Source organism: Crassostrea angulata, chromosome 10, assembly GCF_025612915.1.
Source record: "Crassostrea angulata isolate pt1a10 chromosome 10, ASM2561291v2, whole genome shotgun sequence".
NCBI classification, from domain to species: domain Eukaryota; kingdom Metazoa; phylum Mollusca; class Bivalvia; order Ostreida; family Ostreidae; genus Magallana; species Magallana angulata.
This window is the reverse complement of record NC_069120.1, coordinates 15,587,481-15,610,870: the sequence shown is the minus strand read 5'-3', so window position 1 is coordinate 15,610,870 and position 23,390 is coordinate 15,587,481. Positions and strand designations below refer to the sequence as shown.

The window sequence follows — 23,390 nt, the reverse complement described above, 5'->3', positions numbered from 1 at the left end:
CAACATGAAAATTGTAGCTCATATTGCTTTAAAGGCAAAGGCATTTTCTTTATTTCCATTTATGGCTCGAAAGTTTGGTTCTCCTTATGAACAGAATTTACAGGGAGATTATTTATACAGTATAATATATCCTAACCATTTATATATGTATTTTCTATATGTACAATAAAAATTTTTCTCATCAATTCAAATCACAAAGTATGATATGAATACCATAGTTGGTAACACCAATGACATCAGTAACTTAGATCTGTTCTTTAACCAGCTGGATTGTTTTCGGGATTTGAGACTATGTATTAAAAAAAAAAGAAGAAGAAAAACCCAAAGACTATAAATACATTAATTTGATGTTTTATTTTTTCCGCTTGATTTTCCAAGTCATATTTTGTAATAAGTTAATAAACAGTCTATTGTATTCGACCCTAATTGTCATTGCTGCTTCCTTGGAGGCACACAATAATTAGCACTCTGTAATATTTCACGACAGGATGGCGGCAAATTCGACAGAAATGGAAATGGTTGATACAACTACTCCTGACCCCACTGTGGTAGCTGTAAAACACATAGATTGAATGTTTTAAACTTTTTTCAAACCTCTGTTAAAAAAAGATTCACAATTCTTAAATATAATAAATTTTGCTGTCAACTAAAACCCTTTTTGAATTTTTGAAAAGATTAATAGGTAATGTGCAACATACTATTCAATTAATATTTCAGACTTTTCTTATATCTAGGGCTATGTTAATAGACTGTGGACTTTATGTATGATGTATCTTTCTAGTTTATCATCAAAACAAGTAGACTAATGATGGTCCATAGTGAAAAATGCTGTTTGACTCAAACGGACCATTTCCAAACTGGCTCTTCAGCTTACCATTTAGTTAATTAAAAAAATGAGTTACAAGAGTTAAATCCCTTGAAAGTGTAGTATCTAAATACACAAGACTCACATCTCCTGTCTTGATTCCAAGCTTCTTCTCAATATTCATGGCAAGCATCTGTGATCTGAATGCCAGGCCCTTGGTTTTCTCAATCACCTGCTGGTATGGGGATACAGCCTGGGCTCCCATGACTACATGACCCTATGAAACATTAAATGGACATTAAAATACTAAATTAAATAATTCAAATTATCTTTGACAGCAGATATACACATAAAATGGAGAAACAGACAAAAATAAGCTGTTCATTTGTAAAAAAAAAATAAATAAATTTAATTAAAAAGGTTAAATGTAGCTTGAAAACTGATGAAAAAGAATAGGCTTAATAACATACAAGTTTTGAGTCAATCTTGGCATCCAGACGAGCATTACGGATTAGATTAACGATCCATCTCTCGGCATCCTCTTCTGTCATATTGAGTTTCTCAGCCAGCATACTGTAATATACCGGGTACAACAACAATTGTAAATTTGTGTCTAAAAAGAAGGTCAATGGCACAATTTACTTACAGACAGCAATATTGCAAATCACGCCCTCTCTGGATTCCAATTTTTATTCTCCATCAGAAGAGTCTCAATATGGAACAGATTGATAAATTCCTCCTCCAAAATTACATAGCTTCAGATATTTTGTATAGCATTAATAATTTGAACTGCAATTTTGGAATATCTGAGTGGGTTACTATTGGGTTAGAATATGCTCTTTTTAACAGTTAAGAATTTTGCTTATCAGATAGCACTCCCAATAACACTTACTTGATGCTGATACACTCATGAATCCTACAGAAAGTCTCAAAGATCAGCAGTCTAGCATTCTCAATGAAGTCATCCAAACACGCCACCAAAAAGAAATCATTCACCAACACCTACATAACAGGATTGCATGATAAATGTCTATTCTGGATAAAGATCAATCTTATTTAGGGTACATTTTTTCTTGAATTAAAATTTAGCCATTTTAATGGAAAAATCCCTGCTTATACCTTTGCATTTTATTTTTGTGAATTTTTCCATATATCAATGTCATAGGAATTTGTTTTATATCAATTTCTTTGTTAATTTTTTCTTTTACATTGCAATGAATACAGTCAATACCCGTAGTCTATGAAAAAGAAAAGTTTAATTGACTATTAAAAACTTACCTCTTCACATTCTCTTAATTTCTGCTGAGCTCCATCGAAGTCAAAGTTGACATAAAGACACTCCACAAACTCTGTTATAGGGTCTTTGTATTTGTAACTCTCCTGCATCAACAAATTGAAAAGCAATGTAAGGGAAGCTACTCTTTTTTTCATCTACTGAAAGATTTTTTTTTCATTTTGAATGAAAGACCAACTTAAAGCTTCAAGCTTATCATATGTCACTTTACCGGTAATTATCTTACAGTTCCAGTATTTTTCTTAAACATTATTACATGCATAACCTAATTATTTCCTATATCATGATGATTTGAAGTAACAAGTAGCTACTTTATTATGAATATAAACCAGGTTGAAACGGTGAAGGCCTTCACTAAATCTATTTTATAATTTAATAAAGCTAAGATTATATTCTTATAAGCTTGGTACTGTAGCTGTCCAATTCATTTCTGAGTGATAATGATATGCATACAAACTGGAAAAACAGAAACAAAATTTATGACCTTTTTTTTTAAAATCTGGGTAGTTCAGGAAAACTGAACTGAACAGCTATTGCAGCTGCAAATGGAACGCAGAGGAATGATCAATTCTTGATATACACTTACATACTAAGCAAACATTCTTTTTTGTTAATTGATCTCTGTATCAATCCATAGTTTTATATCATTATCTTTATTTGTATCGTGTATACCTGTTGGATGACCTTAACCAGGTCCTTCATGACGGTCCGTCGTCGACTCTTGTTGGTTATGACGGCTGTGGTCAGGTATCTCAAGATATGGGAGCAGGTTGTCTGGATCGCATTCAGATACCTGGGGCAAATTTACTTCAGAATTACACTCAGCAAATTTAAAATGAAATGCGGAAGCTACATGTACCATAATTTCTTACTAAAAAAAAAAGACCCAAAAACAAACCAGAAACATTTTAAAAGAGAGATAAACACATCCATTTACTGGGAACTATACATTAACATTTTGTGATTTTCTTACATTTCAATCTTACTAATGGTATACTTACAAAGGCTGGTATATAAACATGTCTATGATCAGATCTCGGCCTTTAGGGTGATTGAAGAAGACAAACAAACTCCAATGAATTAGCCAGGTTCTCTGTTGTAGGTTTTGTAGAGCTGATCCAAAGGGCTATAATCAAGAAATGCACACTCAGAAATTTGAGACAAAACAATGGGTTTATTAACACATAATAATAATGAACACATATCATAGTAACATTGATTTTAATGATTTAATTTTTAATTTTAACATTGATTGTAAACATAAAATTCAAATAGATGGTTTTTGAGACTATCTAAACACAGTAACAACTATGGTATATATTGTAGGTAATAAATATTAAAACTCCCAACATGTGATTGGAGCTGATTGACAGGACTTACATTGCTGTCAATAATGTCTTTCAGTTTCTGCAGATCATCCAGGGCTGTCTCCCAGTTCTGCATCAGGATTTCTGAGGCCAGTTTACCCCACATGGCATCCAGGAAGTGACTGTCTGTGGATGGCAGCTGACAGAAGAGAAACCAATGTTCATCAGCTGTATACCACTTGTGTAAAAAATGACTATTTACTCATATTCAAATTACTGTTTATGTGAGATTTATAGACTAGATTTTGATTTAATACTGGTATAAATTTTATTGTTCAAATGTGAACAGTTGATGAACCCCAAAAAAACCAATGCTCTGAGCAAACACAACTAATGATAGTCAGCATGAAACACAACAATCAAACTTTACGAAATAAATTTAAGCACAGGCTTGATAAGCATGTCTGCTTGGTTTAAACAATAAACTGGCTAACAACGTTTTATTTTCATGATCAAATTCTTCATGCAATCAGTTTCTGTATTTCTTCCCGTTGTTTAGTTTTACTGACCAGAACTCTGACAAAGTACAGGTATTCCGCTGCTCCTGAATAGTTTCCACACTCATACTGAAACTTAGCATAGGTGTACAGGGTGTCCACCATACTGGCTTCAAACTAAAGGTATAAATAAGGTTAAAAATTTATGTGCAGGTGATAAAAGAACATTATGATTATCATAATGTTCAGATACATGTACCAGTAACTAAGTAAATACTAATACTGAATATAGAAAATATACTTACTCCATGTTCCTTGTTTAAAAACTCATACAACTGCCTGCCATCTCTGAAAATAACATGAATCAAATTAATTAACCTGGTACTAAAAACATAAACCAAATAAATTACGATATCCTTGATGTTAACATGTGTACCTTGAACTCTGCATTTGCCGAACGACTTCTGGATCTTCAAAGATTTTGGTTATCAGTTCAGTTTCTGCCTGTAAACTTTTCAATTGTGCCACAACATCTTGTCTTTTGCCTTTAAGACCTTAAAATAATAAAAAAAAACAACACTGGTTTAAAATTTGATTTTCACTTGCTTGTCCCTATATTGAATATTAAGGTGGTATGGGACACTTCCATGTTGTGACGTATTGTTTATCGAAATAAACAATAAAATTAAGTGCAGTTATGTAAGTAGTTTCTTTCCCAATACATGTATTGTCATCTAACAGCGTAGCGCAGTGAGTTAGAGGGTTTACTACGAATCTGTAAGTCATGATTTCGAATCCCACTGTGGGTTTTACAACTTTTACCTTTCAAAATATTTTTTAAAAGCTATTTTTTGGTTAGATATTGTTAAATTTGAAAATTCTAAACCGGTGAAAGTATTTCAATTATAATGTACTTTAATCCACATTAATATCGACAGATGTCCCATACCACCTTAAATGTCCATTTTATTTTGTACATTGTTAAATGAACTAAATCAATTTTTAATTAGAACTTTAGAACATAGAGGTATAAGATAAAAAAGATGAACCAAAACATAAACTGTGAATTTCAGTATATCCTTGAATAATGTTCTGTACCATAATGTTGACTCATTCTATAAATGTGTTACATTGCTAATCTTGCTCACAGGCTTTTAAACACTAACATACACATAACATGTCACCCATATATACACAGTAGGGATGTTTTTCCTCCTTTGCGAAAAGTAAAGGCATATGCATCACTGATCAGGATAAAAAGTTAACTTATACAACAATACTTTCATGGCAATGAATTATAGTTGTTATGTAGAATTAAAACCTGCTATATAACATCTTAAGATAAAAATGAGTACTTACTGTTTGGTACATCTTGATCTGGATACAGATTTTTATGAACATCCATAGCAAAGTCAACCATATTAGTGTTGCTAAGCAAATCTAGTTTGCCTTTTAACATTTCTTTCTCATCATAGAGCTAAAAAACAATGTATGAATAATGAAAAAAAATTACCAACAGAAAAAAAATCTGTAAAAAGATTCTATGATTAAGAGGAGAGCCAAAGGTGGGGCATTACAAGTACATTAAGTACTTTGATCATTTCAGTGACTGAGATAAGACTGGGCAAAATAAAATGTTTGTTTGTTTGGAATTGCCTCCTGTCTCATTTAAGGAGGCCGACTTTAGTTTGCATTGCGCATGTTTTTGCGCATTCTAATATAATACAGTTGATATATACTTCTTATGAATTTTTTTCGATATCATTTATAAAATTGAACACAATTAACAAAATACAGATAAAAATATTTAGATTTTTAAAGGAATTTTTTATTTTTAACACGATTTTTACGTTGTGCGGTAGGGGAGCATTGCCATTGCCCTTTTATGACGTTATGATAAAATGAAGCTGTGTAGGAGTACGTTATAAGAAATAACATAAAAGAAAAAGTAAAAATTGTACGCTGTTGAAATTTTATATACAGAATGATGATATCCTCGAGAGCATTTTCCTCATTTTTGGAATGAATCCATTACACCAATCATCATTCGTGATGATCCAAATATATAGCAAAATTTGGTGCATTTTAATATTTTGAGATAGCCCCCAATTAAAAACCAGACGGTAGAATTTTGTGTTTTTTACATATAAGGTAGGAAATGATATTATTAATCATATATAACAATATGAGAAAAAAAGCTATTGTAGTATTTTTTAAAGCTGCATTGATTTGCGGAAAATGACAGTTTCCTATATATTCCTATAGTAAATGTACCTCGATTTTGAGATGGTCCCTAAAAAGAACCAGACGGTCGATTTTCATGAACCTTCGCGAATAAACTAGAGTTGGTTTAAATTACATATGGTTAAAAAATAAAGAGTTATGCTATTGTAGTTTTTCCGCAAAAAAACCCAAATCGGCCTCCTTAAATCCAAAAATAAAAGCGAGTTGTACCGAGTACTTCCTCTTGTTTAATAATAGGAAACCACCATACAGTATCAGCTTATAAATTTTCTTCCAGCTCATGAGCGTCATATTGGCCATATTTTGTTTGACAAAGACAACTCGATCTCTAACTGATTGAATCTTTTAAATGTACAGATATATCGCCCCTAAACGCGTTTAAAAACAATCCAAGATTTCAATTTCAAGTAATTCACCGTAAAACAAATTAAAGGACTGTCCTGTGATGTGGTGGGGGGGGGGGCTTAGCCCTAGCACAATAGAGGGTTAGGCTCCCCCCCCCACTTTTTCTTGCAGCAAACATAATTGATCTGAAATTTACATGTACCTTGTAAAGATTGAAATATTGAGAATTTGGAGTCATAGGTATCTAGTTTAAGATGTGGGGAGCCGCAAATAACAACAGAGAACCCATCAAGAAAGTGGCCAACAATAAATTGTATTAAGTGTCGATGCCCAGGCACCTGAATTTTTATCAATCAGACGCTTAATAAGTCAAATATCGAAAAATTCTACCCCTACTAATTGCTACTATATATATAGTATGGGGTATAATTTTTTTTATATTTGGCTTATTGAGCGACTGATTGATAAAAATTCAGGTGCCTGTGGTTGAAGTAATCAAGTTTCTATTTGACTTTTCCGTAAAGTTTCGATATGACGAGGTCTTGGTTTGATTTGTACCCATTGCTTAATTTTATACACTCTGGGTCATAATAACAAGTACCGGTACTGTGAATTTGGGTGTCATATGTTGTCACACCGGCAATCTGATTTCAATATTATTTAAATCCACTGGTATATATTCAAACATTATCTACGTAACGAAAGCTATAGTTACCTCTTTAACAGATAAAAATTCTAATAAAGGAAAAACTAAGTGCCGATCTAAGTATTGGCCCATACGCGTGGTCAAGTCGAATTCCGCCATCTTGCCTGAAAGGAAGATAAAGGAGAAAAAATTTCCGTGGATACAAATGATCCGGATTCGGAAAAATGTTTTAATTTCAATAAAATTCTTAATAAGAATTCACAGAAATATTTTATAGTCTATTGTCTATTGATGTTTCAAAATGAAAAACCGAAAAATACAACAACAACAAATTTTTGCACAAAGACATTGTTATAGATGTACGTACATGTACGACTTATCTATAAAATTTACATTCTCCAAGGAAGGTCATGGTCAAAACTACATTTCTTCAGAAAAATGCAGAAGTAACAAGAACAAGAATGGCGGGTATTTGACGGCACTGACTTTGTATTTAGTGGACAATGGAGGATACAGAGATCGAAGTTGAGAATAGGGTGCAATTACATGAGAAATGTGGTTCAAAAGAAGGTAAACAATAATCAATATGGGAATTGAATCTGTTTTCAGTATTTGTGTATTCAGTAGTTTTCATATACTCCGATCAATATGTTTTTCAATTGTTTTATCACGTTCAGTTAATATTTTATAGTAAGGTAAATTAACAAATGCATTTAATATAAGTTAAGCTCATTAGATTTGATTTCTATAAGTACTGACCACCCTTTTAAAAAACAAATTTTAATCATTGTTCATGTAAACATGATACTAAATTGTAGGCCTAGTGCATATTTAATGTCATGTAAACAACAAAATAATCCATTTAAAAAGTTGTAAAAGTTCTGTGTAAAATAATGTCCGATTGATTAAAAGGCGTGTTCAACAGAGCGAGCGCTTGACAAAATTCCCTATTCACTTGCTCTGTTGAACAGGCCTCCAGTTATATACAACATTAATTTTGTTTATTGGAAGATCAAAATTGTGTTATTACATTTTAGAACCAGTTTGCCCAGTGGAATGTGCTGTTTGTCTTCAACCTTGTATCCATCCTGTCCAGTTGCCCTGTAAACACATTTTCTGCTTCCTTTGTGTCAAAGGAGCTGCTCACCGAAGCAAGAGATGTGCTTTGTGTCGTCAGGATATAGAGTCAGAATTCTTTGATAATCCAACACTGTTACGGTATGAAGATTTAGAACAGACCAAAAAATATGACAATCAGTACCAGTGGTTTTATCAAGGTGGAAATGGTTGGTGGCAATATGATGATAGAACAAGTCAAGAATTGGAATCCAAACACAAAAATGGAGAAAAGGTTTTTGAAATCTTAATTGCAGGATTCCTTTACATAATTGACTTTGAGAATATGGTACAGGTGAGACGCAATGACAGATCAAGGAAAAGGAAAATTCGTCGCGATCTTGTATCTATTCCTGGGGTTAAGGGTGTCGCAGGATTGAAATATTCAAAGTCTGCCTCCCCCTCCCATGGTAGACCTGTCGGAGATGGCAACGAGCAGTCTCATCAAACCAATCCTGGTAATCCTAACCAAAATCAAACATCCAGAACTTTGACTCAAAATCGTCAACCCCGCATTTCTCATGGTCAGCCCTCTGTGCCCCGCACCCCCAGTAACACCCCACAGACCCCTAATACTCCTGTAGACAGTCCACCCAGCAGTGTTCAGTCCTCCCAACAAGATCTCACCAGTCAGCTACAAAATCTTAACCTGCAAAGTGATGACTCTGACACGAATGATGTGGCAATGGTGAGGCATGTCCCAACAGGAAGTAATGAAAATAGCCCTCCGTCGTCTAGAACCCGGAGTCATGACACAGTCCGTCCAACAAACCCAAGGAGTAATAGGAGCGATCAGAATGAACAGTACAGTGATTCTGATTCCAGTGATGAAGATATTGTGTGAAACCTTAGAATTCATGTTGTGAGTTAGTGGAAGATATATATTGTAAACTTTGCCATAATAGGAAAAAAAAAAAAGGTAATATTTTCTCGTTTTCGGGGAAAATTAATTACCTGTATTATTCATTTTGTAGACTGTGGTTCACTAAATAGTTGCAATAGAAAATACTTTGTAGACAAAATATTGATCTTTATGTTGATCTATAAGAAGCCTTATCAGTCACAGTGTTTTGTTGGTACATGTATTATACAGTAGCATATAGAGAAGTTCTTTAGATATTTTGTAGATTTATTTCTTTAGTTTACCATTCCATCATTAGCATTGGAAATCTCTTTGATTTGATTTTCCTAAATTAAAACAATTTTTTTTAATAGTTTTGTAAATCATGGTTTATTAGGGCATATTTATTTGTACCGAATTTCATGTCTCAGTATTGTTACACCTATTTATATTGACATGAAAGTTTGAGCAAACCCTATACCATTAATTTATTGTTATTTTTTGTTCCTACACCTGCATGCAACTAGAGCTCTTGTTTAAGTTTTGTTTGGCTGAAATTGTGTACATATATATTGCATCTGCAATCGTTTAAGTCACCAGTACCATTAATTACAGGGGCATTTTTAAAAAAGATTATATCAGAATTTCTTTTAACTGTACAATTCTTATTCCATTCCAGGTGTTTATTTTTTAAAAATGAATGGAAACAAAAGTGCTTCTTAAAATTAGTTTTTGTACTTTTGTGACCCCAATATTCAGTGTTGTTTTCTGTATCAGACAAAATTTATCTTCATATAAGAAATTACATGTTCACACCACTGTTGTAATATCAGTGTGTCATATAGTGCAGATTTTATTGTGTTTATTTGTTCAAATGTTTATTTTCCCTTAGAATATTTTATTTACAAAAGCTGTGTAGTTGGTTTATTGGCATGAAATGCATTATTTATGTAGAGGATATGTATACATGAACTATTTCTCTGTGTGTGATACAAAGTTCAAGTGATTAAAAAAGTGCTTGTTTAATTTCTTTGAGTGTTTTCCTTTTCTTTCAGTTCCATCCCTCAATTTCTCTTTGTTCTTCAGGCATAAAAAAACAAATTTATTCCTTATTCATCTTGTGTGCAAGAATTTATTTCAGTTGCCCTTTGCACAACCTACAGTATTATCTTTTGTGCATGACATAATATCTCTTGCACAACATTAATAACTTGTGTGCAGGACATACAGTTGAACTTCGGTATCTAGAATATCAATATCATGTGGATATGTGATTTGTAAGTCCCAATCTCATCTTTTTAAAGATACCAAGGTTTTACTGTACTATCACATATGCACAATTTTCTCTCATTCCCACAACATACCATTATTGTCTCATTAGCACAATATATTATCTTGTGCGCACAACACATCCCATGCAAAGAGCATATCTTGTGTGCACAACTTATGATTGTGATATTATCAAATACTTTGTCGAATATCAATGAAGTATGTATATGTAGAAGGAAAGAGATCATTATGAAATACTTTTAACTGGATTTTAAAGCATATGAATTGTCTTGTTTCATTCCGTGTAACATTAGGTATTTACGATACTCATTTTGAAATGGAGAAAAATTCCTTATCAGAAGTCACTACAATTTCTTTTTAATTTCTTTTAACTATAACTAAGCGCAAAATGTACTTATAAACGAGGAGAAATTAAAACTTTTAAATAACTGTAATTTGGTATACCGGTACTTATAACATTTATTTTCTAAATGTCATTTGATCATGTTTTGCACATGAGATAATATATTGTGCACACAAGATAATATGTTGTGTGTACGAGATAATATGCTGTGCATACTACTGTAGATAATTAATTAGTCATGAACATGAGATGATGTCATGCCCATGAGATATATGTCGTATATATATAAGATAATATGTCATGTCGGCGAGATAATATGTTATGCACGCAAGATTATATGTGGTGCGCATAAGATAATTTTTTCCCATATTATTTTAAATTGCAAAGTGAAAGAGACATGAACAGAATTTGAAAAGTAAAGGTCAAGATATTACCCAGAATACAATGTATAGGTTTTGAATGAATGCCTTTTGAATACAAGGTATAGGTTTAGAATGAATACCTTCAGTAATAATGCTTCATCTCATATCGCATACATACCAGCATGAACCTGGGAAAAGTGTTTGTGACACACATTGTAGCCATATAGTTTGGCTTTCAAAGAACAAAAATTTGCATAGTTGAAGATATAACTGAAAAACGACAACTCATACATATGAATTAAACAAGATCTTTATCTTTTGTAAACTCCATACAAAGAAAAAACATACATAGCAAATCTTTTACTGGTTATCACAGTAAGTGATAATCAAATTACTACTTTCATTTCTATGTATTCACTAAATGTATCTGATACAAAATTAAAGCCTATTTTAAATCAAAAGCTGCATGTATGAATCCTAACCAGACGGATATAAAAATTTTAAAAATACATAACAAAAACATGTACTGTTAGTCTGTTTCACAGAATAAAAATGCAAATGGTGTAAATCTAGCGCAGGCAAACACAGCAAAACACAAAAGAAGCAGTCCAAATGTCTGGAAGATGTTACAGATTTATAACAAGGCCAAAAACAGATCATAGTGAAGAAAGAGGTAGTAGAATAAAATTTCTTCAAATTTCCAAAATAAACCTTAATATCACTTTAACTGAACACAAGCAGTTGCAATATATTTTGTAAGTTGCTGATCATATTAAGAAAAAAAGTATCTTCAAGTTTACAGCAAACGTTATGACAAATATACTTTGTAAAAAATCATACTTTAAAAAACACATTCATTCCAAATAAAACTTGTAGCAAATCGATGGGAGTTAATCAGGAAAAAGTAAATATCACACATCTGCTTTTACACACACTCGACAAAGTCTATGCTTGGGATCTGAATGACATCCAGACACATCCTAACACAGTTCCAAACAGGGAGATTTTCCAGTATAATGAACGAGTCGCGGGAGTTGTCAGCATCAAGCACAGGCAGCCATTATAAAAGATGGCTGCTGGCACAGTCTGTGCAAGGGTGATCTGCAGATGATTCTTCTTTCCTGGAAACTTGCCAGCTTTGTCTTTGTCCAAAGAGTAGAAATGAGACAGCAATCTGATAAATTCAATATGACATTTATTAAAATATCGGTATGCAAGCCGATCAGCATTGTAAGAATGAAAACAAAATAATTTTTACACCCATTAATACGCCTACTGGCCTTCACACTCACAAAGATACCAGTATTTCCATCAATAAAGACTATTACCACTTTTTTAGTATGTTATGTCTCTCTTTCTTTTATCTTTGGGCTACGAAACGATAAATCACTAGCTGTATTGCCAGACTCAACCCATACCTGTCTTTCTTCTGGAATTGTTGATCTAACCAGGCCTGTAACTGGTCCCCGTCAGTCGGGACATCTGTTATCTTTATTTTCTCTACATTCAGATGGATCTCAGGGGAAGCTTGCATCAGAAATTCTGAAAACAAATCTTATAGTATGAAACAATATATTTTCTGACAAGTACACACTATAAAAATAATATTAATGCACAATTTACTATAAAAAAATTTGTTACACTTTATAAAACAAAACCCATACATTGAAGGCCATAATAAAATCTACAAGAAACAGCTCTATAGAGATATTAACAATCCGCTTGCTAATATTATCCTACCTGGCATCCCGGGGGACTCTGTCCTCTGTCCTGACCCCGTCGTGGTGTTACTGAAGGCAATCGTGACATCATAGATAACTGTAGCATGACCCCTCAGCTGTTCTAGACAAACATGCATTGCTCCCATCTTTGGTGGAAGGACATGCTCCATTGGAACCACACCTGCAAGGATTAATTAATGAGAAAACGAGTATAACAAACATTCACTGATGGTGTTCCTTTTGTCTGGTAGAATATGTATGCCACTCTGTCTCTGTATTTATAGAGTATATATGCCACTCTGTCTCTGTATTTATAGAGTATATATGCCAATCTGTCTCTGTACTTATAGAGTATATATGCCAATCTGTCTCTGTATTTATAGAGTATATATGCCAATCAGTCTCTGTATTTATAGAGTATATATGCCAATCTGTCTCTGTATTTATAGAGTATATATGCCAATCTGTCTCTGTATTTATAGAGTATATATGCCAATCTGTCTCTGCATTTATAGAGTATATATATGCCAATCTGTCTCTGCATTTATAGAATATATATGCCAATCTGTCTCTGTATTTATAGAATACATCAGACATGGATCTCAGCATAACTATTTATGCATCTAAAAATGCTTATAATTTTCAGTATAACTACTATCACTGATTTTTTGCTGGTTCTATAAAAATCTGATAAAAAAAAACCACACCAAAAATTTATATACCGGTACTTTCCAGTATTAAATATTAAATCAAAACAGTGAAATCTATTTACAAGTAAATAGTATTAATCAAAATACAATGCTTTCATCAGTGTTAAATTCAGAGGTTGAAATTTCACACTATTTAAGAGCTGACTTAGAAAGTCATACATTTGTTACTGTTCAACTACAATATGGAGTCTTGATTATTCTGTTATTCTGTGGAGTCTTGGTTATTCTGTGCTGGCTGTCAGTATCAATTTCTTGCTCTGTGGGAGTTTGGTGAAACAAGGGCTTATAGGAAATGGAAACGGCTACATACAAATGTTGTACAGAGGATAGAAGGATTATCAACCCCTTACCAATCCTTACACTTATTTAGTGAGACCAGAACCAGTATTTCTGATCATCATTGTGTACCTTTCTTTTCTGCCAATGTTCTCGACTTCTTTATGGATTCTTTGTTCATTGGGTTAAACCTTGTTCCTTCAGGGAAAATTATCATCCATACCTTGATTAAAATTTAAAACGTATCAAAACAAATGTAAATAACATCACAAAATATTAGAACTACGCTCATTTCAAATTATTTCCTGGTTTCTGGCTTGATAATCACACACAACTCACCGGTTCCTTTCTCTTTGTTAATCACACACAACTCACCGGTTCCTTTCTCTTTGATAATCACACACAACTCACCGGTTCCTTTCTCTTTGCTATCCTCTTCACCTGTTTCTCCATGGATTCTTTACTAAAATTCCCTCTTCTAACAAATATACAATCATGCTGAAAATAGAAGATTTACCATGTCGGAGGACAACAAAGATACCATCAAAACTCTGTAAATGGTCTGACACTCTCGTATGTATGGAATGAAAAATTAATTTCATGTATTTCAAACACAATCACTCCAGACCTCTGTGATAAACTGGTACACATATTTTATTTCATGTTTATTCCCAACGAACTTACTTGCTTAAAATAAAACCCATAGAGTGGGAAATATTTCAGTCCATCTTTTATCACATATCTAACATGTCCAAGAGATTTGTGTTGTAAGGCAACCATGTTGGCAACCACCCAATCCACTGAGTGAACAAGAAAAAAAAAATTAATGTACATGATGCATCTACAGTACATTACAATAGCATGATCACAATCCAAACCAAATAAAAGCTTATGATCCTCTCATATCTGGTCATTGTTGCATTTATTTAATAGAGGAAAATATCCATTTACTAGTACAATTTAATTGAATATAATATTGAAAGTTATCCATAATTCCATATCCATAATAAAACTTTAAAGCAAATACATTACTGACATCTATTAATTAAACAGGTTTAAAATGACATCATGTAACAAGTTACATATTCAAAGTAAAAAATATATGATGCTTTATGTGATCAAATAGTCAGTAGTACATTTAGAAGCTTTAGACAGACTCTGGACAATGGTTAAGAGGATGCTTTGATGAAAACTAGAAAGAGAATCTAAGTAGAAGAATGGTAGTAGAATATAAGTCATAAATATGTTATGTGCAACATGATTTCTTACTGGTTGACTGGTGATTGCAGATGAAAACTGCATTTTCTTTGTGATCAGCTGCATCATCTGTATCACCATAAGTGTATATCTAAAGAGTAAAATTGAAAAATACTTAAATTCAATATTTAATAAAATTCTCTTAAGATGTGCATCTATTATCAAACAAAAAAACCCCACAATCAATATTTAACAATCTAAGTGAGTTAACTTAAGAGTTAAGATGTTTTAAATTTATCTTTAATTTTTCAAATTCAGAGACAATATACTAAGAGGGTTTGCAATTTTTAAGTGCAAGTCTAGCAATATCTCAAGATGTGGGATCTCATTGGTGAATTATAATTTCCATCACATATATTGGTACATGTAATGTCATCAATTACATCAGAACAAAATCTTTAATATACTATCTAAAAAAAATACTATCTTAAAAAAAAAATCAACATTTTTTTGCAATATATCAGCTGTTTATTTATCTTTTTTTTCAAATTTTTTATTTATTTATTTTTTTGTTGTTGCTTTTATTGAAATCTATTAACTGTGTATAATTCAAAATTTATTTGAAACACATCCTCAGTAACAAGAGGAAAAAAAATAAAGATTGTGTATATTAGGTATATAATAAAGACTCAATCAGCCACATCCCTACTGGCATTAACTAGTGAGTTAGCCCTTCAGCTCAGTCGGTAAAGCATTGTTTTTAAAACTAAGGGGTTTGTAGTTGAGTCTCCTGTAGACATCCCCCTAATCTGTTAAAAAACAAAAGGCAAAGAACAACCCCCACCCCCCCCCCCCCCCCCCCCCCCCACCCCCCGAGTTAAACCCTGTAAGTATATACATCTGGCCGATTATTCAATACTGGAATATGTCTTGGAATTGAAACAAAAACTAATACGTTGCATGGTGATGTAATAAACGGAATGACAATGTTGATCATTTGTAAGGTCGTGCAAAAAAACTACCGCTAAAATATAGACTAGCTAAAAAAAACCGAGTCATTTAAAACATTTATTAAATTTTTTTAAACATTTTTTCCCTTTCTGGAGAAATTAATTACCTCTGCACCAGTATAACAACGCATAAAGAACAAGACATATCTTTGGTAAGTAGAGTATAGGGAATCATCCAAAGCTCTATAAACCCTCCGGGGTAACGGCAAAGTCAGCAACCGCACGGCGGTCCAAACTGTGATATGTATGGGAGCTGCACTGAGCATTGCAGCCGCGGGAAAAAGCCATCGTACAGATTGTGCATGAACCAATATTGACAACATCGCATTTCCCCATCCAACTTCGAGTTTGTTTAGGGTTATAACATGTGCTACTTCCGGTATGAAAGCGTATAGATAAGTTTAACACTGAATCATTCTTAAAATACGATATAAGGAAAGTTCTATGTTAAGATTATTTCAAATCAATTAATCAAAATTTTAAATATAGACAATCATTGCAGTTTTTGGAGAAATAGTTGCGTAAACTTATAGCCGTTCGGAATTAAAAAATAAAATTAGTTGAACGTCATAATAGGATGACGTCATAGCTGTACAGATTAGAAACATAATCATGGCTAAGGAACAACCAGTAAGATCTAATAAAAGGAAATCCAAATCCAAAAAAGTCAGAAAAGAGAAAGTAGACGATGTCGATCCCATCGGTTTGCTTCGCAAGTTGACCAACACTGCCAAAAGCAAAACGGTTTGTTTACCCTATTAGGACTTTTATGGTTTAATCGTGTACTATCATTCCATGATTTGTTCTGTTGAATATTTTTTTGTCATATTTTTTTTTTTTAGGTTTTTGACGATCATGAGACGTCAGGAACCCAGGTTGGTGTCTCGCGATGGTGCCTTCAGAATCAGGCACCATCCACAATGTCCTGTTACAATGGAGGTATAATATTATAATAGATGTGTTTTCAATCATCATTGATCCCATGCATCATGCGATAGGATATTTCAATGTGTAGAAATTGAAGTATTGAGTTTGCATTAATATATATTTAAATTTATACATAAATTATGGACACCCTTTGAAAACGCAATTTTTATGCAATGAAAATCTAAGATGTCTGTTTATCGGTAAATACATGTAATCTGTTTTGTGACATGTTTGCCTTTCTTCGCCTAACTTTATTAATTTAATTCATGGATATAAATATAATATGATATTGAAGATTTTTACATTTACGCGCATGAAATATTTTGTATTACTGTAAATTATATGATCATTTTAAAAAGATTTAAAAAGAAACAAAATAAAAAAGAAAAGATGGAAAAGAGTTGATTACTACAATCTTCAGTATGCATTTGTCATTCCTTTCTAAAATTTAGAGTGTGTAAGGCAAATTAATGTACACTTGTTCTCGTATTTTTTTAATTCATGTAGACTTGCCGGAATGGTTCGAGGATCTGACCGATGATAATGTGTCCGCCTTCAAAGATGTAAGTACATTTAAACTTCTCCGTCTGGCAGAGTTGATCCCGATGAAGTTTATAGAATTAAGTTACAAAGATTCTATTCTACATCATTTCCACCACAAAGAAAAAATAAAATATTGGTTTCTTCTTATTATTATTATCATTAATATTTTGCTTTTTTATCGTTACTCGCTCAAGTCAAATTGGTCAGTTTGGAAAAAAAAAACCATGTCTTTTATTTGTGTCTATTGGTTCAAGTTCAAGCTCAGTTTATTCTCTCAGACGATACTAAAGATGGTTTTTGAGGTTCAGAACAGTATACAGTGTAACAAATAATGTCCGAGGAAAATTTGTTACAGAAATACAAGTATATAATGTCATGCACAATTGCACATATATAATTATATAACAATATACATGTATACAGATATGGCATGAAGGCATAATTGGTGTCTAATGATAAATACTAGACAAAATTAATTTGATTAACTTCTGAAGCAGGAAAATATATACAGTTATATGATAACAATTAGACCAAATAAGATACCAATTTGTATTTTACAATAATCTAAATTTGTTTTTATACTGACCGCCAATTTCTGTAGTTGAAATTTTTCGGCGTTTGGTTTTAATATCAGTTTCGTCTTCAGGGCATGAATTTGAATAAACGTATATGCTTTTCTTCTAAGGAATTTCTATTTCCTGCAATAAAAACTTTAATTAGATAAAGACGAATTCCTGTTTATGGTTTCATACCTGGCAGATTACGAAAGGTCGTGACAAAATTCACACTACCGTAAATCTATCTCACCAACAGCTTTTCTCTTTCCCTATATATTATACACTGTTAAATAACTTCCCATCTTGAGGATTTTCTGTGTCGCGCTGTTGATCAATTAATTTCCTGCTAAGTCTTATTTGTGTCTAGTTAATTAATTTTTGCGCAAAAATAATACATTCAATATAAAAAAAAAAACGGAAGCGGAAATCCAATACAGCGATATAGTTAGTGTCGTTTGCTATCGATTAACGTTCTTAATAAAAAGGAATAGTTCATCAAGTGTTTACACTTGTTACTTGTATCTAAACTATAATTATGGTATTGTAACACTATATAAAACTAAAAACACACAACTGATTGCAAGGTATTACACAATAAAAAATACAGACATCAATTGCCAAAACAAGTCATCTCGAATATCTCTCTTCTTTGTATACATGTCTGTAGCTCCCGGTCTGAAAAAATTCGGATGGACGACTAATCCAATTTTTTTTCAGACAGGGAGCTACAGACCTACAGCTAACATATTATACCTCTATTAAAGTAAGTACCCTCCCCCCTCCCTCCCGATGCCTTCCACTTCTATATACATGTATGTCATGACACAGAATGAAGCTCTGCCATTCAGTCAACTGAATGTAACTAAATGGTCTGGAAAGGTGACTGAATGTCATAGCTATGCCATTCAGTCACCTTTCAGTTACCTTCCAGTTGACTGAATGACAGAGGTTCCTCCTGTGTGATATATATTACTGTCCATCTCCTGTGATATTTGTTATATACCACTGCATGTCCATCTGATGATCTCCTATGTAATTTAATATATAAACTGCCCATCTCCTGTAATATTTTATATAACACTGTTCAACTCCTTAAGTATACGATATACAACACATATCACTGGCGTCGGAAGCAAATTGAAAGTGGGGGGGGGGGGGGGTAAGAAAAAAGTAATTCCCAAAATCATGGAAATCCTAATCCGTGGGGGGGGGGGGGGCTATACTTCCATAAGAAAAAAAAAATTACTAACCCAAATTATTTTTTCCCAAAATCATGAAATTCCTAATCCGTGCGGGGGGGGGGGGGGGGGGGGGGGGGGGGGGGGGGCTAGTATGCTTCTGAATCCAACTTCTCAATCTTTCAAAGTAAATTTAGGAACATTAATCTTTCCTGCGAGAAAAAGTGGGGGGGGGGGCTGAACCCTCTATCATGCTATGTTTCTAATGGTTAGGTATAACTTTGCAAAAAAAGTGGGGGGGGGGGGGGCTAAGCCCCCCCTAGCCCCCCGGTTCCGACGCCTATGCATATATCATGCTCCCTCCCCCAGCTGTTTGACATGCTGGATGCCGCCCACACCGGCACCCTGAATGCGGACGATCTGTACGAGGGCCTGAGGCGCGTGGACAGCGAGATCACGCGGGAAGAGGTGGAGGCCGCGCTCAAGAAGCTGGACAAGGACGGCAACGGCGAGATTAACTTCGATGAGTTCCTGTTCCACATGACCCAGGGGGACCTGCTGGAGGGTCTGGGAGGGGATGGTAAGTATGGATTTCTGGTGCCTCAAAACGGCGATTCTGTGTAATCTCCGAGAGATATGTACAGTTTCTCAGTATGTACAAAAACCTAGCCGGATATTTATGGTGAAAATCGGTAGAAATTCAATATTGGAAGTATTGCAATAAACGTAGTATGAAAGCAATGGTTCGCGCACTGTTTTGACAGTACGTATAAGAGCAAATTGATACATCATATAATACAGTTGAAATCAGATGTTCTCAATTTCTTAAAACCCAGAAAAGAAAAGGAAGGGGACCTTTTCCCGTCGCCAAAGATTGTTCTTCACGGCCATAACCCAGTTCTCCTTGAAGAGAAGCCTTGGAGAGGACTTCCGGTACATCACCAAGCGTCAACCGCACGTACTGAGCCACTACACCGCGGGCCTGCGCCTCATAGGTCTGACTGATCGCCAGCTGGCGCTCCAAATGAAGAAGATGCAGGAAAAGTCCGCCAACACTGATTCACCGTATGCGAAGCCTCTGCAGTTTGTCTCTCAGACTTCTGGCATGAAAACCATGCACAGACCAGGCCAGGTACATATGTATATTGTTCGGAAAAGTAAAATCTTATTTCATTTTCTTTAATTTCCCATTGCATTTTGTAATTTCTTTAATTGGCTTTTTGGAATGTTTGTATAGAGTTATGAATTGATTCTTTTTCAGTATCGGAACAAGGACTTCAGCAGTAAGTACAAGCTGAATACGGCCCCTGTCTCCGCTGTCCTTCCCACAAGGTCTAAACCAGAGCACCCGCACCCCGGACCAATACACCCCGGGCCAGTGAATGCCGATTCAGTGCGCACGGAAAAAGTACAAAATATAAAACAATCTTTATATTGATGTTAAAGCATTTTCACTATTATCAGTCACATGTCTCTATAAATACCAACACTCTTGTTACATAAGGAATTTCAATTTTTCAGGAGATACCTTTAAAATCGTTCCCAACCAGAATAATGCGGGAGAGCATCGTTAATAAACTTCCTGGCGGGGATTTAATCAACAAGATCAAGACACAGATCAGTAAGTCAGTGATTACAGGGCGACGTGAGGAGGGGGCGGGGTTAAATCATTTACATAATTTTTATCGTTGATTTGATAAATTCGAGTTCTTCTTTGCGAGAACATTTCATGATTTTGAAGTTATTTGATAGCGTATCATTTTAATTAACCTAATACTAAATGATATTGTTTTTTAATGGAAAATATCAATGATTCCATGTTCTATATGTTATAGTAATTACATTTTAGAATGATATATTTTAATTGCCATTCAAAATATTTCTAATATAAATACGTTATTTCGTATGCCTTAAACTCTTTGCAGTGAATAAAGCCATTACTTCAAAGCAGTTAAATCTAGCCCTAGGAATCAGACCTTCCCCTATTGAAAATGCTAAAGTGGAGAAACAACCAAAGGGTAGGCAAATAGATTTCTTATTTATTTTTCTATTCTATTCTCTTTTTTTAATATGAATTAGAGAAAAGAGATTTACGACAGATTAAGTTTGGCTATATTCTATTTTTTTTTTTTTTACTAAACAGGAATTTTCCACGAAAATATATTTTTATCTATATGGAACATTTAGTATTCTAGACATTTTTACCTTTTAGCGAATGGAAGTAGGAAGAAGACCCATTCTCACTGTGGCTGGACCGTTCCAAAGATTGAACAAGTCTTTGTCCCTCTCCCTGTTTTGAAAATAAAGTACCCCAAAAATCGCCCCACCATTGATGATCTTCCCAACATAAGAGAACAGGTCAGCCAGACTTACTGTTTTCCTCGACAGCGAGATATCCCCTATTACTTGATACTTAATAGAATATTTCTTATCAAGTCATTAATTGCATAGTCATCTGTCATGTATGCTAATCAGGAATTCTCGTGTACAAAGATTCAATTGGTACATATGTATTATGTGATATCAGTATTTATATGTGTTAATTAATCTAATAAATTTCAGATTAAAAAGGAACTGTATTTTTTTTCATTCATATAGGCCCGAAAAGCAATGGGTGAGTTCTATCACAACATGCAAAAGGCATGCGTTGTGCATTCCCTGGAACACTGGGAAAAGCTTTACGCTGATACCATCCGTCCCAAAAAAATGCTTGAGAATTTCCGCACCGTGTATCGAGCCTACTCTCCCCACAAAGAAGAGGAAGCATTCGTGGTGTGTCCTTGGATGCCGGGCCCGTGTGTGTACAACAGGCGCAGGATCCTTCCCATGAATCACCAGACAATATGGTCTCCCAGATCGTGCGGCAGTCCAAACTTGGTTCGAAACCTTTCCACACCGGATGCTGAACTACGGTGTGCATCCAGTCTGAATTAACAAATCTGCGGGAGTAAATTTAAGTTATATTTTGTATTAAAGTGATATAATTTCTGTATTTTTTTTTAACTTTCACTCACAAGACAGCTGGGGAGATAAAATAAAAGATATGCAAATATGGGCAATGTTTATTTTTTTTATTAAAGACTTCAATGTGTATGAAGAACACACATAATGGCACATTAATAAGAAAACATGAAACTGATTGGAATTAATGATGTTAAAAGCGTATTAAAATGTCCTCTTTCTTCTTTCTTATGGAAAAGTCCTACAAAGTGGTTGTTTGCAATTAGGACATTTTTGTGTATGTATTCCAAGGCTAATGAGTTTTGAGCTTCACATGTGACACACACACTACAAGAGAAAGGCTCTCCCTGGGTACACTATGAGAAGAAAAGGTGTGTGTTGTGAATGTCATTACCCCGCCACGGTGCTGAACACAGCTCTCTTAAAATAAGAAAACCCAGATAAATTTTAAACGCTTCTTGCTTATTAATGCATTCTTCATAATATTCTTTCTAAAACCGGTATATGGACCGAATCATAAATAGCGATATGGTGTACATCGTGAAACGCCTTTATTTGAGAACCATTACAATCAACAGATTGTTTTGAAGTGTGACATCTTGTTTGAATTTGCATTTAAATATCGAGATGAAAGTCAAAGCCATAAATCCAAGGACTGTAACTTAACATCTCAATGATCCTGACACTAAGCACCGTTTCATCTCCAAAGACGTGTTGCCATGCATGAACTAGCTGCATGTTGGGTATTGAAATCCACATGTATGAATTGCTCCAATGGCTTACATTTAACAAAAATATTTAACCATCAGGTGTGACTGTTTGTTTTACTGGTTGTAAGGGAAATTTTTACCAGGAAATTTAATCAATCTCCATCCATTAAATCACAGGCCTCTGAATTTCTATCAATAAGCTGTTAAATGTATGGGATGAGATATATATATATATATACCATATCTATATATAAATACATCAGGTGTACTTATATATCCGTATTTATATATAGATATGGTATATATATCTCTCTTCATACATTAACAGCTTATTGATAGAAATTCAGAGGCCTGTGATTAAACTCGTTCTAAAACAAATTCTACGTTTGCTATGATCGTGTTTGTCCTTTTTAAAATTAATTTGTGAAAGTATAGGCTCTGGCCACACCATTGGCTGCAAAAGTTGCGGCACATTCTATACATCTGGGTATATATGATATCATATGTACA

The 23,390-nt window shown here is 33.9% G+C and overlaps 4 protein-coding genes across 4 annotated transcripts; 2 read left to right on the top strand and 2 right to left on the bottom strand.

Moving 5' to 3' along the window:
• Positions 1 to 335: 335 nt before the first annotated feature.
• On the bottom strand, positions 336 to 7,341 carry LOC128168158 (eukaryotic translation initiation factor 3 subunit E-like). Its single transcript, XM_052834271.1, has 13 exons — positions 7,208 to 7,341; positions 5,263 to 5,380; positions 4,340 to 4,457; positions 4,209 to 4,251; positions 3,976 to 4,080; positions 3,480 to 3,605; positions 3,101 to 3,225; positions 2,772 to 2,892; positions 2,084 to 2,185; positions 1,698 to 1,807; positions 1,276 to 1,378; positions 951 to 1,082; positions 336 to 552 (listed from the first exon to the last, which is right to left on the bottom strand). Exons 1-13 carry the CDS (start codon positions 7,295 to 7,297, stop codon positions 529 to 531), a joined length of 1,317 nt encoding a protein of 438 aa, XP_052690231.1. The 5' UTR covers positions 7,298 to 7,341; the 3' UTR covers positions 336 to 528.
• Positions 7,342 to 7,543: 202 nt separating this feature from the next.
• LOC128166808 (E3 ubiquitin-protein ligase rnf146-like) lies at positions 7,544 to 10,125 on the top strand. The gene is made up of 2 exons (XM_052832193.1): positions 7,544 to 7,708; positions 8,176 to 10,125. Exons 1-2 carry the CDS (start codon positions 7,642 to 7,644, stop codon positions 9,096 to 9,098), a joined length of 990 nt encoding a protein of 329 aa, XP_052688153.1. The 5' UTR covers positions 7,544 to 7,641; the 3' UTR covers positions 9,099 to 10,125.
• A 1,257-nt stretch (positions 10,126 to 11,382) lies between these two features.
• Positions 11,383 to 16,396, bottom strand: LOC128166807 (1-acyl-sn-glycerol-3-phosphate acyltransferase epsilon-like). Its single transcript, XM_052832192.1, has 8 exons — positions 16,112 to 16,396; positions 15,067 to 15,145; positions 14,482 to 14,597; positions 14,209 to 14,295; positions 13,930 to 14,020; positions 12,831 to 12,992; positions 12,509 to 12,632; positions 11,383 to 12,264 (listed from the first exon to the last, which is right to left on the bottom strand). Exons 1-8 carry the CDS (start codon positions 16,325 to 16,327, stop codon positions 12,036 to 12,038), a joined length of 1,104 nt encoding a protein of 367 aa, XP_052688152.1. The 5' UTR covers positions 16,328 to 16,396; the 3' UTR covers positions 11,383 to 12,035.
• A 220-nt stretch (positions 16,397 to 16,616) lies between these two features.
• On the top strand, positions 16,617 to 22,200 carry LOC128167390 (uncharacterized). The gene is made up of 10 exons (XM_052833091.1): positions 16,617 to 16,748; positions 16,847 to 16,943; positions 17,439 to 17,494; positions 19,579 to 19,789; positions 20,046 to 20,341; positions 20,471 to 20,617; positions 20,731 to 20,830; positions 21,135 to 21,227; positions 21,422 to 21,567; positions 21,808 to 22,200. Exons 1-10 carry the CDS (start codon positions 16,617 to 16,619, stop codon positions 22,141 to 22,143), a joined length of 1,614 nt encoding a protein of 537 aa, XP_052689051.1. The 3' UTR covers positions 22,144 to 22,200.
• The last annotated feature ends 1,190 nt before the right edge of the window (positions 22,201 to 23,390 follow it).